This window comes from Phocoena phocoena, chromosome 2, assembly GCF_963924675.1.
Source record: "Phocoena phocoena chromosome 2, mPhoPho1.1, whole genome shotgun sequence".
Lineage (NCBI taxonomy): Eukaryota > Metazoa > Chordata > Mammalia > Artiodactyla > Phocoenidae > Phocoena > Phocoena phocoena.
Window position 1 is genome coordinate 103,731,185 of NC_089220.1, and position 21,738 is coordinate 103,752,922.

General features: G+C 40.3%; 1 protein-coding gene across 1 annotated transcript in view; it reads right to left on the reverse strand.

Moving 5' to 3' along the window:
• RORA (RAR related orphan receptor A) overlaps positions 1-21,738 on the reverse strand; it is a 721,989-nt gene that overhangs the window by 155,667 nt on the left and 544,584 nt on the right. The window contains exon 2 of the mRNA XM_065872372.1: positions 21,109-21,138. Within this exon, the coding sequence (XP_065728444.1) occupies positions 21,109-21,138 (30 nt within the window). The remainder of the gene's footprint in view (positions 1-21,108; positions 21,139-21,738) is intronic.

The following is a 21,738-nucleotide window of genomic DNA, read 5'->3' on the forward strand; positions in this document are numbered from 1 at the left end:
CACACACACACACACACACACACACCCCCAACAAGCCACAGGTATTTTGGCCACAGGGGCTGCAGACCACAGTAATATACCCCACCTTTTCTGAGACCCTCTCGCTTGTTCAATTTCTGCCAAGTCTTATAATTTAAAGAAAAATAAACTAAGCCGTTCTGGCTGATTGAAGAATAGCCCTCCTGAGGAACTTAACACCTAACGATCGTATTAGTGATTTACAGTAACTTCTCATTCAGGATTCTTTTAGATTTATCATAGAGGTAAAATCAATACCTTCTACCAAACTGGAGAGGTTTAGATGATTCACTTTTGAAATATAGGAATGGAAAAAAATTAATGATAATGACTAAAAATAACTCTAGTTCTCCCAATTTAAGATGTGGCTGTCTCTTAAGGTCATAATTTAGAAAGGAAGAGGCCTTGGGGATCAACTAGTCCTGCTTCTTTACTTCACAGATAAGGAAAACTGAGGCTCAGGGGGCATTTCCCAGATCACACTGGCTAGGAAATAACAACATTTCTCTGGCAATGGGGCCCAGGCCTTCTGAGTCTTGAATCCAATATTCATATCCACCTGCCTTGCGTCATCAGATGATGGTACATGTTTGAAGCACATAAAAGCAGACACCAATCTTGCTTTCAAGGCGTTTATAGTCTAGCAGGGGCGATAACACGTATACATATAAATATAAATTATTACATATACATATAAATTATGACACAAAGTAAAGAGAGATAAGCTCTACTAAAGTGGTATAGATTAAAAAGGAATCTTTAAGTCACTGGCCCCTGAACATTTTTTTCAGTTTTTTTTATTATAGTAATCAAACTTGTGAAATAGTCAAATTCTTCCTTTTTCCAAGATTCCCTGAAACCAAGTATTTAGACTATAACTTAGTTAAGGATTTTACAACACACCGTATTTGGGTATCTGATTTGAAAAAACAAACAACCAAGCCAGACCACACAATGCACATTGGATGAGATCTTCTGGGCAGGTATCTCCTGTCTATCCAGGAAAGCCAAACCGAAGAAGGCACTGGGTCAAAAAGGAAGGACGAGTAAAGGATAAATCCACTGACCACCACCTGAGGAGGCCAAGACACTCTCTCCTCCCTATTAGTCGTGGCTGGCTCTAAAATAAAAATAACACACTCAAGCTGTGATAGAGGAAAGCTCTTGGTTTGGAACCCAACTACAAAGTATTAGCAAAGAGAGATTATTACTCACTAGAGAATCTCTTTTGGGTATAATTAGAAGAAAAGAAAGACCATTGAATAGTGGGATTTGTGAGAAATATGGGTCATGTGTCTGCAGCACTAGTTGCTTGCAGAACTGGCTATGTGGGTTGGCACACAGCACCGTGAATATTAGAAACCACAAATCTCCAGAGTTTCCTGAACAAAGTTAAAAGGCCTTGTCTACAGATTGCCTGGTCGGAGGTCAGCTCATGAAAAAAGTCCCTGGATGAGCTCAAATGCTACCTGTGTGTTTCCTACTTCTCCTTCTCTCCCCCCTCACTCCCCCTCCTCTTCATCTTCCCCTCCTTCTCCTTACATTTTGGATATGGGCATCTCGGTGGGTCTAACTGTAGCTAATGATGCTTCTGCCAACCCCACAGAAGAAACAGGCCCTCTCCATGACAAAAACCAGCTAGGAATCCACAAGCAGCTTTGGACAATGGTACAAACCATATTTCCATGAATAAAACCAAGGGAAGCTGATTCCTTTGCCCTTCAAGGACTAGAGGAGTTATTCCCCTGTCCGATTATGCGGCATTCAAAGGCCTGAAAAAGGAACAAACCTCCCTGTATTGACAACAAAACCAATTCTTGAAAAGCTGAGCGAGAGCGGGGACCCTTCAAAAACTTCTTGGGAGCCTGTTGTTGAAACCAAGCACTTCCCTGTTTTCATTTGTCCTGAGATAGACTCCTCTACAGGATCGTTATCTTGAGTTCTAGAAAGTTAAGTAGATGTCTTTTAGTAGGTATAATTTGAGAACAAAAAGGAAAAGTTGAAATGAATTTTTCAATTCCTCGGGATTAGGCATACCTTGGACAAGACAAAGAGCCACGTTTGTGCACCGTACTCCCATCTATCCCTGCCTGGAATGTTCTCTCAGCTCTTCCTTCACCTTCCTTCACACTCTGAAATATTACTTAGCTACATCTTCACCACAGGTGACTTCCAGGAGCCCCCAGTTTGCAGGGGGGTGTCCTAGGTCATCTGTTTCCTTATTACTTGCCTCCAAAGCACTTAGATTCTGCATTTGTGTACTTTTCTGTCTCTGTACCCCTGCCTCCTCCAATAAAAGGGGGTGGTGGTAGTGATAGAGATTCTCTGTCCCCAGTGCTTTCTACACATTAGGAGGTCAGTAAGCACAGGGCAATTCCTGAATGAACACACAAACCCAGTGGCTGGTTTCCTCACAGACCACGCCAACAGGGCAGTCCTTCTGTCTCTATTTCTATTTTCCTATCTACTTGTATAACCATGTTTTTAGGAATCAGAGGTAGCTCTTTGTAAAACTCTTGAAAAGACTGGGTAAAAATTATTTTATAAATGCCAGTCTGATCCTCTACTTTATCCCAATGAGCTGCTATCACGTACTTGGCAAAGAAGAGAAAATTTAGCAGGGAAGTTTGCGCTTAAAAGATTTTGGCCAGAAATGTTAAACAGGATCAATGTTTCCATTTAGAGAAAAACATCCCTATTTCAATTGTGATGTTTGGAATTTCAGCTTACATTACAAAGGGCCTTGGGAAAGGCTTTAATAGCAGAGGCTGACGGTTCTTGTGGAATCACTAGGCCAAGTGTATCTTCCTGTCAGCCTGGACTGTCATTTGAGTATATTGACCCGTCCCTGACGGAAAGTCTATGAAAAGCCAGAGGGGGAAGCACAGGCTGCAAACCTGCTGCAGAGCATTAACAAGAACAGAATTAAACATTAGCACTTCTGGGACTTATCACACAACTTGGAAATGGTATTCAATAAAAGAAAAGATAATTTGGGGCCACACTACCCGGCATGAACATCTGACTCACAGTCACTGGTCTGGATTTAGAAAACTGCTTTGATCCCCAGAGAGTAGATTGTTAATGAGTATTTTAAAGGACAAGATTGAGGTAGCCTGAGAAGAGTAGAAAAGGGTACAGGTTTCCAAGGGTTCCAGTCTTGCTTCCACTTCTGTAAAAGCAACTGGAACTGACTTTGAACAAGACAACTGACTTTGAACATGACACTTTCTACTTCCCTGAGAAACTGCCCTCATCTCAAATATTGGAGGTGGGGACCACCAAATGAACTCTGATCCATTCAACTCTCAAATCTGGGCCTCTATGACCATAACATTGAAAAGATTTAAAAACAGAGCAAATAACACTCATACCTTTTTCCTACCTGACGTGAAGGTGAGGGAACCTTCATATAAAAGGTAATTTTTCTTACATGCCTGCTAACAGTTCATGCATAATTTTTATAGCAAAGCATGGATTTTAAGAGATTATTATCAGCTTCCTGAATTTGACAAGCTCATCAGTGTCACCTCATTCTCCTGAAAGACTAATTATCCAAGGTGGTCAAACCTCCAATGTAAAAGTAATCATCTTATAAATCACAGACAAGAAGGTGAAAAAAAGTTAATCTATTAAAAAAATTTCAAGCTTATTAAAAAATTGAATAGTATAATACATCTCTATGTACTCCTCCACTCCTCCCTGGTAAAACATTTGTTCACTCTCGTTTCACCTATCCCCAATTTACTTTTTTTCTGGAGCATTTTGAAGTAAATCTCAGACATCTTGTCATTTTACCCCCTAATGATTTCAGTACTCATCTCTAACTGACAGAGATTAAAACAAAAACAAACAAACAAACAAAAACAACTGCCAGGCCATTATTACGCCTGACACTATTGTAAAAAATCCCTTAACATCATCTAAAATACCAGTTCATATTCAAACTTCATCAACCACCTAAAAAAATTCTTTTTCAGTTTTAGCTCGAATCAGCCACAAAACAAGGGCAGAGGTGAAACTGATTTCACCCAGGTCACAATTCTTTGTCTTTCAAATATTTCTTTTAGACGCTACCATTACTTGGACACAGTGTATCTGGACACACTGGATAACGTGAAGGCCACTTTCATTGCTACTAAATATTTCATTATTTGAAATGTCCTATTCTATGAAGAAGATACAAATGTAGTTAAAGACTCACAACTAGAAAGATATCAAGTAATTCTCATAGTTTTCTCAAACGCGTAAACAATTTGGGCAACTTTAACTGCATGCTTTAAAGATATTTTCTTAAACTTTATAACATTCCCAGGAAGAATCCCATCTGACAAACCCTAGTGACCTTTATTTTACCCATATAAAAGCTGAATGTCCTAAACTGTAAAGCGGCCAAATAGCAAATGTAGCATTTTCATCTGTAGCTTCATCTCTACTTCGAAAAAGACACATCTGAAGGAACACAGCAACAAAGACAGCCAGCTTTGTAAATAGGGCTAGGAGCCCTAAACTGTCATAGACTCTGACTTTTGGGAAGGAGGAAGGTGAACAGTTTCTCTATTTAGGCCTCTCTGGTAATACACAGGAGCTGCTGTGATTCATAAGTAGAAACACTGTTTTATAACACGAGTCTGTGTTTTATAACACACAGTGAAACAAACAAACAAACAAACAAACAAGACTATTTAGAAACCAAAACCAAGCCCTGCAGCGGGGCATTGATATCAGTATCTCAAGATGTCAGAGTGGCTATTTAATCCAGGTGAAGTAGGCAAGGCCTTATCCCTTTCCTTGGCAAGAAAGTGGAAGCTTCCTGCCTGCTGCACATGCCCACACGAGGAGCAACCATGAATTTACTTAAAACAGAAGCATTTTCAGACTTGTGTTTTCCTGGACAGCTGCCTGGTGGCTGTACTATGTAATAAGGGCGTGTAATTGACAGTAATGTGAATCACTCACAAATTCTGGCAAAAAAAAATCACGGAGCTATTTTTTTTCCAGGAAAAAGTTAAGGAGCAGATTCATCCTGTCCATTGAAAACAGCAATTACTTTACGTGTCAGTTCATTAGCTACCTTTATATTAAAACAATCACTGTGATTTGCACTAACCATCAGCATGTACTGTAAAGAAGTAGTGTGGATTCACAGCTCATGCAATGGAATGGTTTGGGTCAGACATCATCTGTGAAACGGCAAATTTAGATGGGTTACTTGATATATATATGGGATTCCTCTCCCAAGAGCCAGTTGTAGGAGACTATCTTCCCAATGATTTTGCCACTTGAAAAGCTGCCATCTGTGAGGACCTTGTAATTATTATGGTAATACCCGGGGCAGACTGATCAGGCTGCCATTGACATTCACGGGCAGCTTCAGAATTCCTTTCACAAGGCCTCAGACACAGGGATCTCCAAAATAATGGCTGGGGATTTTCCCAGGTAGGAGCTTTTGGAACCATGGAAGCTTTTAGACAAGGTAAAGTGTTGCTCCAATCTATTAATTCTCTTTGAATAAGGGGAAGAATAATCTGAATTAACTTCACTATCAACCTGAAAGGGGCCCTCTTTTCCAAGGCAGAGGCACAGAAACTAAACCGTGGAAATCCATGAAGATTGAATTCCACTGAGATAAACCCTGACTCCATCTGAACTCGACAGGTTCAGAAATTTATACCTTCAGCATCTGTGAAACTGGAAAGCTCCTGTTCAGATCTGCAAGGTGTCTTGAGCTTCTGGTTCTGGAGGGAATAGGGGTATTCTGAACTGTGGAAACCTCAGAAACACATGAAGAAAAAGCTGGGGCTTTAGAATGTTGGGGTTCGTGTTGGGGGGATTATTTTGAAGCAAGGTGAAAAGAGTGGAAACACTTAGGTCTTTCCTTCCATTTATAATACTCCGTGAAGACAGTCTGGATTTTCTCAGAATGGGATCTCTCATTCTTAGAAGTAAAATTGAAGTCAAAATTTGCTAAATCAGAGGTTATGCTGAGATTTTAAGGACTGAAACTAAAATTCATTCTGTACTCCATCACTCATTACTATTGAGAAGCTTTTCTTCCATGACAGCAGTTGGAGGCTGGGATTACTGGCTCGGGATGGTCATCCCTGACAGCCACCACTAATCTCCAATTAATTCTGAGTTTATTTGGCAAGTAGCTGTGCACAGGCAAAATGAGGGTGGAGTCCCATAAACCACTAAAAACAGAGACATTATGTACATAAATCAGCCCTGCAAAATATTTCAGATACTGTATCTCAATTATAAAACAGTAGCAGACTGTTAAAATCTGAAAAGTAACACGTAATATGTATAACTAGTTCTTTTCAGGCATGTTCTTTGTTCCTATATGAATACATTTCACATGAGCCCAAAGAGATGGAAATGTCTTATTTATTTTTATAATTGAGAAAAATGTGTTAACTCTCTGGAACGTCCATGTGTGGAAAAATAATACATTATGTGGAATTGCACACACATGATTTATAATGCACATATCCAGGACCAGAAATTCTAACGAAGAACCTTATTCAACAGAAAAAAAACCTTTTGTTTTCTTGAGCATTTGCAATTCTGGTATACCATAATGCTGAGGCCAAGCATATATTTTATTAGTTTAAATCCTAGCTAAGCAATAAAATGTGTGTCGTTTTAAATAAAGAAAACATGTTTTTCACAAAAGTTAAATTTAATGTCCATTTTGGTTCCCCTGCAGTGATGCTATGGTGTGCCACCCAGATCCCTCCCTTCAGGATTGAAGCCCTTATTTCCCCTCTGGCCCAAAGTGTTGACTGCCAGTGGCTCACAGTTGAGTCATTTTCTGAGCTGCATCTTTAGCTAAAGGGAGCTGCCTTGCCCAAGATGATGCCCTTCCCTGGGGTCAGCTGGCATCCAGTGGCTGGTTTGATGCAGGGTAAAATACCCAGTCCCTTTGCCTCAATCTGGGACATCTCTCAAAGGCTGTATCCCTGCTTCTGCTCTCTCTGTGGCATCTGCCAAACTGTGATCGCAACTGTATGACAGTTCAATTTCTCCTGTCCAATCCAGCTTCCTTTACTCCTTATAGGTGTTGCTCCTAAGTGCACTCCCCAATCAGCTTTCTATACATAAATCTCAGCATCTCCGCGTCTATTTTCTGGGGAACCCAATCTAAGATATCCACTCACTTAAGAATACTTTAATGGAGTGACAAGTTGGGAATAATGATGAATTTTTAGATGAGAATATGGTAGAACTTCACTTTCTGCAGTGTGAGGTAGTCCCAGCCTAGCCTTGATGCCAAGAGGGTTGGTTCCATAAGTTTCCTAAGTTTGGCATTGCGAGGTGAGCTCACTTAACGGTGATCATACCATATAGGAAATTTCATGATGAGGTTTTACTATTGTATTAATACAGGCAAATCATGGACAGTATGTGGATGTTTTGGCCATATGCAGAATGTTAGACGTTGGCTCTTCTCTCGGGTTAGAAGTTAACCCAACCCTTCAGAATTCTTCCCTGTAAGTGAGACTCTGGGATAGATTGACCATTAAAGAGTAGCTTAAGCACTAGGAGAATCTGTGAGAATGGGACCCATATTGGTCATTTTATTCATGAGAAACCTAACTTAAGAGAAACACATCAATAGAATCTCAGGTAAAGCAATTTAGGGCAATAAAAACATAGTCTTTAAATGATACTGTCCCCCAGTGGCTCCCATAATGAAAATGAGAACATTTTCCCATCTCTCAAATCACCCCAATTATACACAGGATTAGGTAACTTCCACAAATCAGGCCATGGAAAGTTCTTTGATTTAGAGATATCAGTCAGAACTCTTTTTTTTGGGGGGGGGGGAGGGGAGGGATGGTGGTGTATATGTATGTGTGATGGCATAACAGCTTTTCCTTTTCCAACCTGGAAAACCATAGGTTCAGCTGCCTTTTAGGACCGTTTCTACCTTGATTGCACTTTGCTGTGTGAAACTGCATCACGAAATGAAGATAGCTCCTCTCCCTGCGTTATCAAAAACTCCCATCTGAGAAAGGACAGGGATGAAAGAGACTACCAGAGATGGTGTTTCTATGAAAAAGCAACTTCCGAGTCCCTAAAGATCTCATAAGTTCATCCTGTTGTCATTGAGCTTGTTAATAGATGCATAATGACAGGAGAATTATTGTGAAGCTGACATAACCAGGATTTAGATTTCATATGAAGAGATGGACTTTACATTAGAGGCAAAGGACTTTTATTCTCTGATTATAATCATTCTAAAGTGCTTTTTGACCTTGGAAGAAAAAAAATCAGTGTTAAGTTGGAATTGGTTAGGTTATCGCCTAAGGAGGCATAAAAGGCCATCAGGAAATAAATTAAAATTAAAATAGATTCTTTTATTGGGTCACATCTCATCCTCTCATTTGTAAGCAAGCTTTCCACTCAAGGAATTGATTCTGCAGGGGATAATTTCGCTCCTCATGTTTTGACTCAAGTAAAAGTTACAAACAAGAGTGGGGAGGAAGCTGCACATAAAGCTTAAAAGACAGAGAGTTCTAAGGAACGGCAGACGGAAACCATGGTTGTGTGCAGCTACTTATGAAGTGGACAACGGTTTTGAAATCAATGGTCCCTGCTAAGTTAAGGAAACATACTTACATTCCAGACCAGACAAACATAGCAATGTCACATGTTCTGACCTTGAATAAATAAATGTCATTTCTTTTCAGAATTTACTTTAAGATTCAGTAAGTAATCTAGGATTATCTGAACATCTACTTCCCAGATTCTTTAACATATCAGGATCACCTTTTCCTCTAGAGACCAGACAAATACAAGATATTTCCCTTGACAGAATATACCCTCCATTCTTGGAGAGATGAGCCAATTCTCTTCTCTAGTAGGTGGTTTTCTCCTTTGTATTTACATAGACACCAATGGTAACTGAAAATGTCTCTTTCCTTTTTACTTTATAGATTTGATGATCTGGTTTATAAAATCTTGTATGGATAATGCAAACAAATGGTATCTAAGAGGTCACACATTCTTCATCTTTAGATGACATAAAAATATTTTTAAATTTTCTGGATGAGATTCTGATTTAAATCTTATAAACTGCTAACAGAAACTTTAAAGCAAGCAGTTCTGTAAATCAACTCTACTTCAATTAAAACAATTTAAAAACATGAAACAGAGCAATCTGATCAACTTAAAAAAAAAAAAAAAAAGCAAGCAGTCCTAAAACTGAGACTCAAAATACGTACGGTAAATTGTCAGACATCAAGAAGCCCTTTGAGTTGTAGCATTGGTTTCCAAAGTAATAGAGTACAGATCTCACAATATAGTCTCACATAATAAATATCTGTTCTTCCTTATAGCTCTTAACAAGGAAAAGATGATTATTTTCCTCCATATTCAAATGTGCAAGAAGAGTGGTCCTAAAATTGTGTATGTACACACACACATGCACACACACACGCACATCAAGTCTACAGAAATTAATTGAGCACATAGTAGATACCGATCACTCTGCTAAGTCCAAGATATACCAAGATAATTAAAGCATATCTAGTGGGACAAAGCTACAGAACAACAACTATTCTATAATATATTTTCTGTACTGTCACCTTAACAATGTCCTGTGGGAGCAAAGGAACTGCAGCAATTAATTTAACAAGGTAGGGTTGAAGAAGGCTTTGCATGGAAGTTGCTATTTGTGTTGGCCTTTGGTGGAGCAGTAAGACGTCCACGGGTGCAGAAGTTGGCAAAAGACATTCCTGGACAAACAAGGTAATACAGTAGAACCAAAGGCGCTGAGACATACCCACACACAGAGTCTTCTAGGAACTAGTCATTCAGGGTGGCAAAAACTGCTGGCATAGAAGTCAGGGAAAGAGCAATGGAAAGATTAAGACCAGGTTGTGAAGGGCCCTCTTTGCCATATTAAGTAGTTTAGACTCCTCAGGCAATGGAGAGCCCTAGAAGGTCATTAAGAAGGCAGAATAAGAAGATCCTGCTGACAGTGGAATCCCAAAGCAGGCCACAGTTTTTCTTTTTCTTTGCTTTTTATCTGGGGGAGGAGGGAGTAGGAACTGCTGAATGTAAAGGTAGTAGTTTCGAATATACCTGGTCTCAGAGAACAGAATTTAGCCAAGGCATGTTCTTAGCACACAACCCTAGCACCATGAGACAAGACTGATCTCTCCACTAAGAGATTCACAACAGTCCTTCTTATTATTGGTGTTCTACTATATTCACACAGCAAAGCAAGCGGAGTGCTGAGCTGCATCTTGAGTACTCTGCTGCAGATTTACTGCCTGACAAGCCTTAAAGTTAGAAAAATATTCCAAGCTGAATCTGTCACTAACAGCTTTATACAGTTTGTTGTTTCCTGAGTCATCTGGCCACTGGGAGACCAAGTCTGAAGAACACGTTTCCAATGGTGAGCCTTACTGACAACTGCTTTATCATTCTTCATGTTAAATAGACCAGCATATCGAAGCTCTTTCAAGCCAGGAAGCCAAGCTGATGATGTGAACAACTAAAAAGTGATTTTTCTCCTAACTGCCCACACTTATCAGAAGTCTGAATTTATACAGTACGTGGGTAGCAAAGAGGGCAACACTAATTTTTTATTACTATTTGATTCCCCTTCACGACAGTCCCTCGTGGCAGGAAAGTGGTTAGTGTGCAGATAGGAGACACCTAGGACCAAAGAAATAAAATAAATGGAAATCATTGTTTTGATGGAGTTGGGGCAGAGTTAGCAATCGCGTTCCTGGGCTGCTGCTTTCCCGGGGAAGCCCGACAGCCTTGCTCCCACCGCAGACTTAAATGTCCTGAATCCATGTAGATCAATTCGATTCCTGAGCCCGAATGACAAGCTAAACTAGCAATAATGCCTTGCACAGGATTTTAAGCGACATAATCAACCGGAGAGGGACTTGTGTCAGTTAGACTTTGTCTCCTTAAAAATCAAGAGTAACAGTGGTAAGAGAGAAGTTTTTAACAAGGAGGAAAACCCTAGACAGTTGTCTCTAAGATTCTTCACCACAGCTTCAAGGACAACCAGGAAAAGAGCTGCTATTTGAGGCAACTTCATTATAAAATCATTTTTAATAAGCAATCTTAACAAAGAAAGGGAATACTCTGGTGGAGAAAGCCTCCAGGGACCCAGAGGCTGCCCAGTTAAGTTATTAGGAAGTTTCACACAAGGGACCAAACAGCTATTTCATTGGCCTCGGGGGACAGAGTTTAGTTTTCACCTGTTCTCTAGAGGCACTGGTGTTATCCGGTCTAAGAACAGCAGAGACTGGTAACAATCAATTATCCTGACACCCCAACTTGGTGAGGGAAAGTGAATATTCAGTTTTGTCAACACAAAAAGACATGGTGGAGAGAGACAGATAAATTAACGTGATTCGGTTCATTATATACGGAAGACTTTTCTGAATATGCAGCCAACAGAAAGCCTCATCTGAACCTTGGTGTTCTCTAAGTGAAACAATAGAAACTCGTTCTTGGAAAATGAAGAAAGACCAACAAAGAGAAAAGGGAGTATCATTATCTTCTAACTGTACTGTCCAGCTATGTAAGGGAAATAGTTCTTTGTGCTTATGAAAAAATAATAATGCAGTTTACTTTACTTTACGTGAGCAAGATGGGGCATGCGGGGTTCAAATGTTTGGAAAGCTAGGTGTGGCTGAGTCCCAGTATATTACAGTCGTTTCCAGCCAATTAGCAGCACGAAGGAAAGAAAGCAGAAAGAACCATTAGCCACGCAATTCAAAGTGCATGTGTAGTTTTCAAGTTTCACTGCTTGCTTCATTCCTCTGATTTTAATGAAATGGCAAGCACTGGTCTTACAATTAGACGTTCAAACTGGGAAGATGGAGGAAAAAAATGAAACACGTTTGCTTTAATAATTAGAACAGGCTTCTCTTTTTGGACTAGATCTTTCCTGCTCAAGAAGCACTTTCTACACAGGTGATCAGAGGGAAGACCAGAAAAGAACCTTGATCTGAGGGTAAGAATTTTGTCTGAGTTCAGAGAAGGGAATGAAGTATGGAACATGTGATTCCTATGATGCTCACTAAATGACAGCAATAAAAACACTGTTTACAGGTCACTGTATTTTTCACACCCATTCTGTGGCTCCCCGCTGGTTATGAGCTAAAGCCAAAACCTCACCTCTGTTGTCCACGTCCTCTTTTTTTCTTATTAATACTCTACTGTAGTCAGAGAGGTGTATACAACGCCCCTCCCCCCACCCAAGTCCTCCATCAATCTACCTGATCACACCTAAGCCTCGCTACCCTTCCAGATCCAGCTCAGCTCCCCACCCGTGTTCTCCACTCAGACAGACAATCCAACTGAATCACAGGCCTGCAGTCTCCTGCAGTTCTTTCATTACTAAAAGTTCCTCAAGTGGGTCTATCCTTTCTCCTACTGGAGTGTGAGGACTGAGTTAAACTTTCTATTTTACACTGTGCCTAACACACTGCCGGACACAGAGAAGGGGTTAGAAATATTAAGCTAATAAAATGTTTCTGACTCCCAGCGCCTGCCCTTTGTACAGGGATTGGCTGTGGTCTGCTTTCCAGCCTTCCTTCCTTAGGTTCCCGTATAGCAGGTATCTGGACCATCCACCATATAGTCTGCTCCTTCTCTCCTCTAAAACAAAAAAATTCTAATAAAAGATGTATGGATTAAGTCTCTTTCACTGAATCCAAACCTGAATCTTGCACATTCTTGCATTTTTTGCTCTTCTCTTCAATATGCCCTCTGACCATTATGCTCGGCTGTTAACTATTTAAGACATTAGGAGCTAAAGTCCATGCCTACGAGTTCAACAAAGTCGAACAAGGTAAAGAGCTATCACTCCTACATAAGAAAAATGTTTACCCAGAGGTGGAGGTGAAGTGGGTGGAGAACATTTCACTGTGAGGAATCTCGGGCAGTCACAGGAGAAAGGGTAATCGAATGCGTGGAGATGAAAAAGTCACCGTTTGTGCAGATATGGACATCAATTATAATCAAAAGGACCATGTGACTTCAAATACACTAACTTCCTGGAAGTGTAGTTGATAGACCTAGTGTAAAATTTTTTGTATAATTCATAAAGCAAGTTAATGTAGACCAATAACTTTCTTCATATTTCAAACACGTTGACATCTCTGCTTCTCCTCAGTTTTCAGTCCTTTGGACGCAGATCTCAATAAAGAGAGAAACTGGTGTAACTGTAAATCCAATCCTAAATTCAGGTACTCTCAAGCATACTTGAAACCTAGACACTTAATTCTCTTATGCATCCTTTTGATATACATTTCAGTTCCCTAAGGAACTTTTAGCTTTCATGGTTGTGTTTGTTTGTTTTTGGTTAGGTTTCAGGGAAACCACACTATCCTGAATCATACTACCTCTTAGCGGCAGTGAAAGTTATACATGGATTATCAAGTTGATCTGACAAAAGAATGCTAGCGTACAATTTTCTTATAAATGTCATTAATGTCTGTTAAAGGCTTTGTTGCAGTGGAAAACAAGTTCATGCTGTAAGAAATACATGTTACTACTAGTGTGGGGGGCACAACTATCTTAGAAGCAAAAATAACCATTTTGAACTCTTGTTTTATTATGGAATCAGTTGAGGTGAATGAATAGTGATGGTAAATGGATGTCAGTTCTTTGATGAATGAGGTTAGGTTGTCAAAAAGATAAGTAATGGTCATTTTCGGCCAACTGATTTAAATGAACTTTTTCATATAGTGGGAATAGCATACCTCCTTCTCATAATCAGCTGGTTCACCAAGCTTAGAAGCCTTTATAGGTAAAATAGTTCTAAGGTAAAAGATAACCTGAGTGGATTGTAGGAATGACTGCTCGCTTGGCTTTCTTCTTATATTTGCAAGTGGAAGGACCACTCTAAGGAATGAAGTTCTTTATCGTAGGCTCTGTGGGTTGGCTTTAAACCCTGGCTCAACCACATACCAGCTAGCTGTACAACCCTGGGCCTCAGTTTTCACCTGTAGAATGGGGATGGTAGCAACATCTCCCTCACAAGACTGTAAAGATGAAATAAATTAACACATACAAAGTGCTCAGAGAAGCATCTAGCACTTAGTAAGTGCTCCACAACGATTACCTAATGCTGATATTGGAGATAACAGTGTGGCACTCGTGTGCATGCCAGGAGTCAATCTACTCTGAGTCCTGGCTCTGCCCATTTCCAGCTGGATGAGTTTGCAAGTTTTCTCACTTCTCTAAGTTAAGTTACTGACCCCCTCAGACAAGTTTTCTCATCTAAACTGGGGGTACAAGTAGGACAAAGCTCATGGGGCTGATGAGAAGATTAAATGAGATAATGCATGTAAAGCGCTCGACATAATGCCTGGACTATTAGAACTGCGCATTAGGTGGCAGCCCCTGCTTTGGCTGCTACTACAGCAACTACTGGTACCTGGACCTTTCCTATCGCCACTTTGATTATTATTACACTATTATTTATTATTATTATTATTGAACTCGAAGTAACACAAAATCCTGAAAAGACATCGGCCCTTCTTTAAAGATCAACTCAATCATGTACAAGAGTTTCATTAAATATACAGTAAATCCATCAAGTAGACACCAGTACTTGGTAGGCTAGGCATTTTTATCTTCTAGCGGTGATGGTGGATTTTAAAGAGCCATTCCCCATCTCAACACACCCTTTTGAACCTATGTTCTGAAATGAGAACAGAAATACTTTTTGTCCAAATTCAATTCACAAATCTGAGGTCTGTGAACAGCAAACTTGAACCAACTGGATGCTCTCTGATGGAAACACTTAGCTGAATATTCAGTTTTTAATCAATTAATTTTTTTATAATTTTTATTGGAGTATAGTTGATTTACAATGTTGTGTTAATTTCCGGCATACAGCAAAGTGAATCAGTTATACATATACATATATCCACTCTTTTTTGGGTTATTTTCCCATATAGACTATTACAGAGTATTGGGTAGAGGTCACTGTGCTATACAGTAGGTTCTTACTAGTGATCTATTTTATATATAGTAGTGTGTACATGTCAATCCCAATCTTCCAATTTATCCCTCCCCCACCCCCAACTTTTCTACTACTATTGACAAGGAAGGGCCTTTCAAACAATTAGGAAAATTACAGATGGCTCTCTGTGGATGTGAATATGAATCCGCTCAACGATCTGCTGGGATTCAGATGACTATTCTGACCCTACTGTAGCCTCAGTCGCCTCTAAAACACCAATATATATGTATATATGTATATACTTATAAAGTATATACCTATGCTGTTACATCAGTAGAGTATGCACATAATAAATCCTATTCAAAAATCTTATGAATCAGAGCAAACTCACTCCAAGCCTGTAAATATTCAGATTTGTAAATGGAATTCACAGATCCTCACCATAAACTGTGGATTTTAAGACTATGCAAATCTTCTACCTTGGAAGAACTGACTGGCAGGGCCAAGTGCTATCCATTTATATCCTAATATGATGAGACAGAGAAATCCTGTTAAGTTCAGAAGCTTGGCTCTAGACATACAGGCCAAGTCTAAACAAGGCAAATGTCTCCAGACAGCATGGGGCATTTTTACTTCCTTGGACTGACTGATCTTGAAGGAATGACATAGGTGTTCCTCTGGGTGAGAATAGGGGAAGAGGAGGAGCAAAGGTAGTTTTCAGCACCTAGAGTTAAATATCTACCTTCCCCTTCATTGCTCTTGTATACTTGGATCACAGTGTCAGAACCCTGGAGGTCTCTCTGATTCTTCTCTCCTCTCCCACATTTCCGGCTTAGTCTGCTTTCCAGTTTATGAGCCAAATCTTCTGAAAAGGGTACACTTAGCATTTGTATTTTCAGATTATTTTCTGTGACTATGTGTCCCCACTTTCCCGCAGTCCCAACCTTGAACCTAGTCTGTAAGCTCCTTGAGGGCAAAGAACCTGCCAGTACATAGTAGGTCCTCAATAAACAACTGTCCACTGATTAGCTCTAGAAGAGGCCAGCACTTGTATTTTGGTCATGTCCCATCGGCAGCAAGCTCAGTGTCTGCAAGCTAAGAGATGAATCTGCTGGCAACTTTGTGAGCAGCCGTTTGTGACTGTTTGTCAATGGGTGGACAGGCGCTGGATGAAAGCCTCCTGAAAGAACTTGAGTGTGGCAATTTCTCAGGTCTGCCCTAGTGAAACATCCAGCTAGCAACTGAAATTATAATTGCCGTGAGTCACACCATGAGTCACATGGGTTGCCACAGCAACCTATTAACTATATAACCAAAGCACCTTCCATTAGCTTTGCCAAAAATGGTTCTTGAGTTTTCCTGGACTGTGAAAATAATGTGGGTGAGCCCCAAGTTTGGGGCTGCTAAGAGTCTGCAACCAAAAGGAATAGCCTCAAGGAAAGGAAAAGAAAACGAGAAAATGAGGCGACTGTACTTCTTGGGCTTCCTGAGTAAACGGCAACAACTATGACAAATTGTTGGGTTGGTTTTGTGATATCAGCAAATACCCAGGGAGAGGTTGGTCGAGGCCTCAAAACTCATTTTCACTAAGTCAAACTTAAAGCCAAGCCTCTAGGGGTAAGAAGTGAATACATTAACGTAGTCCACTTTAAATGACTGCAATAAATACTTTTTTTTCTTTAAAAATACAAAGGATTATTTCTCAAAGAAATATTCTGATTTGTACTAAAATATTTTTACTCTAGAGAACTAAAATCTCTTTATAAATAATACAGTGCTTTAATTTTACATCTCAGGTATGAGCTTGCTGCAACCAAACATTTGCAAATGTACTAAATTCACTTTTAATGGTTATTTGGGTTAAAATTAAAAGTTCCAGAAGCTTCCGAAGCATATTTGATTTTGTCATTTACTAGGGAAAACTGATGTTCAGTTGGATTAAACTGACATATTTTCCTGATTGCTTACGGAGTAACTTGTAATTTTTATGTGTTTGGAAGTTCCCGAGTGTGGAAGAAAGCAAGCAGAAGAGCCTTAAACAAGAAGAATAAGGAATATAATTTAGGATTACAAATTAGGTGGTTGGGATTAACATATACACACTACGCTATATAAAATAGGTAACCAACAAGAACCTACTTTAGAGCACAGGAACCTATACTCGATATTTTATAATAACCTATAAGGGGTAAGAATCTGAAAAAGATATATACAGATAGATATAGATATCTATATCTATCTATCTATATCTATATCTGAATCACTGTGCTGTACACCTGAAACTAACATGACATTGTAAATCAACCATATTCAATAAAAAACAAACTCTAAAAAAAAGAATAAGAAATACAAACAAGAATGAGAACAGGAGGAAGTGACAATGGTCTGTTGACTCTGGAAGCAATCCAGGGGCCGACCAGGTATCCTTCGGGTCTGCGCTCTGGTGGTCGGCTGATAGATTCCCTAAGGTGATGAGCTATGATGCCAAACTTCCCAGTAGCTTGAAATAGCTGATTATTATCTGTTGTATTTTTCACTTTTTCATCTCCATATTTGTCATCTTCTAATATTTTAGTGAATGCAGAACTACCCATGCAGAATTAGATGAAGAAGTCAGGAACAAATGAACAGATCTGGCAAATAATAAAATGTGGCAACTAATAAAAACCAAGACAGCAGTTGATTCCAAGAGAAAGATACTTATCCACACAGTACTATTACAGCAGGAAGGAGACCAGAACAAACTTGTGAATCACAAAGCAAAAGCAGTCTCGAAAGTGTCCAATCAAATACAGGTCCTATATAATCAACGAAAAAAATTAAAATTCTACACCACAGTGTAAAATTTCGTGAGTATATCCCTATCCCACAAGTAAAAACTCTCTTTTATGTTCACACAGCAAAACCCAGCAGCAATATGTCCTGTCAACAACTGAAGAACATTGCAAATGGAAGAACTCCTTGACCAACTGGTCACGATGACTTCGTACAAGATGCCCCAAGCTTTGCCTTCCCCCACCTGCCAAGTGAAGTTAATGACAAACACTGCCGGTCCTATCCCAGGAACTCAGGAGAATCTGTGTTCTCCAAAGACCATGCTTGTGGATTTCTCTGAAGCTAACAATCAGATTTCCTTTCCTGGGAATTTCTTGCTTAACTCACCCAAAGCATTTTTTTAAAGAAGCAATACCTGTACTTTCCAGATTACAAGGTGGCCTAAAATATTATCAAGTGTCACAACTATTCAGGTTCATCTTGTAGTTCTTGCACCTCTGACTGGTGTACCTGTGAGCTGACACTCGGGTCTGATAATATATTCTGCAACTGTACATGTTCATTTGTAAGTGGAACAATCTCTCTGGGCGGGCAGTTAGGAAACCCAGATTGAAACTGCTAATGTGAGCTGACTTCAGCTGTTGATGATTATGTAGTCAAGCCTTGACCAAGGTTTCCTGAACCCTGGCTAAAATCGGAAGTCTTGAGACGGCCCCAAAAAGAATTCGCACACTTCCCTGATAGTGAAACTTTTTAAAGAGCAGATGTCAAGATGATTTAAGAGGAGCTGAAATTTAACGTCTCAAGAAAACTTATCAGCAAATTAGGACAGTTCAGTTTTCAAGAAAAATCTGACAGATGCTAAAGAAGAAGTCATTTGGGTGATAGTTATTAGAGAAAGAACTGATTGGTTTTCTTCCTTCTCACCAGTTGTGTGGCCTATAGAGATGCTAAGACCAGAAATATGATGGGCTGTCTGCTGAGGTGGGTGACAAAAACAATCTCCATGTTTACGTGGCATAGAAGACTTTCACTAACATGCAACTTGGACAATTCAATTTCTCCTTGGCGTGGGCAAAGTTCTGTGTCAACTGTCTTTTCAGGAGCTTTCTCCCCCACTTGTCATTGGGCCGTTTTATTTTGGGCCCTCTCCCCCAAATCATGAAAGTAAACATTAGCCAAAAAAACCAAGATGACTTCTGATCTAAATCTTTCTATCAATTTAATATTTGAACTACATAAAGGAAGCTTTAAATCTTTCTACATTTACATTATGCTTAATCCCTAAGAATTTTCCTGCTGATTTTCACAGTTAGAAAGGCACTCAAAACCTACCCACTCTGGCTATATCTTGATTTTGTTTTAAAGCAGGTACAGCTGATAGAGTTCATTAAGCCTCTGCTGAAAGACCAACCTGTTCTACTGCCTGTTACTGGAGTGCCACTTTTTTTCACTAGCTACCACTCTCATGCTGTCACTCACAACCTTCCATGAATTTAAATCCAACCACGGGTTATTATTTCTGCCATAGGCCAATGAAATTATCCTTAGGGATGACAATTCCTTAAAGGTCCTTAGGGATGGATGGTCTATATATTAAGTAACATCTATGGTCTCTATCCTATTCGTTGAGGGGTATTCTTTGTATCCAGTGGAGTTGAACTAGTGGTTTTTGTCCACTTATCCAGGAGCCAAGTCATAATGCAAACAGTCAGCGGCTTTCTGTATGTTGCCAGGTGGCCAGGAGTCCATACCCCAAACCGCCATAAACAGTAGGCACAACCATCCGCCCCTGTTCAGGAGAGGCCCAGGACTGAGCTAGCAGAAAGACTGAATTACTTACCACCTCTAGAGTGGGTCCCACCAGGCCAGGGACGAGCTCATGGGCAAGGCTGTGCAAGGAAGCGCTCTGTACCATGCCTGCCCTGCGGATATACAGAGGACTTCAGTCTCCTGCACTGTCAATCTCTCAGTCATCATGAGCTCAATTATGCACCGACAACAGCAAGAACAACAACAACGACGACAACAAAACAACCCCCAAAACGCTAAGGGCCACAGACTACCCTGGTGGAGGGACAGCCAACTGGAACCATGTGTTGAGAGACGAGGTGCTGTCCTGAGCATGTGTCCATTACGGGCCTGAGCTTTGCCTCTTTCCTCAAACATTCCACTGAAGCCCACGGGAGAGCCACGTGGAGAGACAGCAGGACTGGGCCCTACAAGTCAGGCAACCATCAAATTGGATGGGGTTGCTTTTGGTTTTTTTGTTTGTTTGTTTGGTTTTTTTGCTTTTCATGTTTGTTTTCTACAAATACAGATAGACAGACAGACAAACCCAAGAGCAGATTTCAAGAATCAAGTGAGGCACAAGATAAACTACTTTGATGGTACACAGATTTTTTTTTTCCTCCAAATTGTTCACATGAAATCAAAAATTTTCAAAGCATAAATAGGAAAAATTGGGGGACACGTCTTTGTCGGCCCTGAATTGTGCCGTAAATATCTCCATTGCTTGCCTTAGAAGGATGCCCAAACACATCTCGTAGGTAGCACATTATCTGTGGTCTGAAATAGTTATCAAATTCTAATGACACTCTTAATCGAAAGTCTAAATAATATGCTGGTCAAGTACAGTGAAAGTTGACTGCCTGCCATCAATGACGTATTGGTTTCATCCTGAGAATCAAGGCACAGCCAAACATCATTGCTCAGAATGCAGATCACAACACTTTACACTGACGTGAGTTTGTAAACTTATGGTGGAGTTCATATGAAGGCAGTTGATGAAAGCAGTTGAACCTGAGAGGTGGGAATGAATACAGAGGATAAATCCAGCGCACATTTCCACATCAAACTACCCATGCCATTTACCAGGGCCCCCAAAGGCCACACGAGCGGCAGCACCTAGATTCCCCGTCAGTATCTCTGCTCCACAGACACAAGTACAAAACGGCCTAAATCGTGAACTAGTGGTGAGGAAAAGGAGACCAAAGTTTAAAAGAAATCAAGGTGATGTTTCCTAGAAACATACCAACTCGTCTAAGAAGGATCCAGAGTAAGGGTGATCAGTAAGTAATTAATTGATCCTCCTGGCTAGATTTTATGGTTTTTCTAAAGATGAGTGGCTTGAATCGCTAGAATTTATCACACTATGTCTAGACTCTCTTTAACACACACTCAGTACAAACAGGTGGAGATGTACCACTTCCGACCACTACAGGTAGAGAAGTATGACCTCTGTTGACCATGGATCACAGCTGAAACATTAGTTTATACTTGAAAGGCCACAGCAGCCAGACATATGCGAATTCCAACTCTTCAGAAAACTTTGGACAAAAAAAAAATGCATTACTTACATGTATGCGTCTTCTTTGTTACTGAGATACCTAGAAGAGAAGAAACAATGACAAAGGTAAGAAAGGAGCCTGTGTGCACTTCTTAGAATGTACATCATCCCCAGTGTACTCAGAAATGCATTTTGTTCAGATGGGGATGCAGAGGCAAGATGCATCTTCATCTCATATACAGCATCACTGGATCTACCCCAGTGTAACAAAACTATTAACGATGGAGCCAGCAAGCATGGCCTACTGGCTTAAGAGGTTCTGTGGTAAAAAAGTAGCAGCACGGACAGTAATGAAACAGTGAGAGAAGACTTATTTTTTAAATTAAAAAGATTTTTTTTGCATTACGTGGGCCTCTCACTGTCGCGGCCTCTCCTGTTGCGGAGCACGGGCTCCGGACGCGCAGGCTCAGCGGCCATGGCTCACGGGCCCAGCCGCTCCGCAGCATGTGGGATCTTCCCGGACCGGGGCACGAACCTGCGTCCCCTGCATCGGCAGGCCGACTCCCAACCACTGCGCCACCAGGAAAGCCGGAGAAGACTTATTTTTGATTTTAAATAGGGGAGACGATCATGTTTATAGGCAGAGTGGGGAAGATTTAAGGCACAAGAGTGTGAAGCCAACTTACTCAGACAAGAGTGA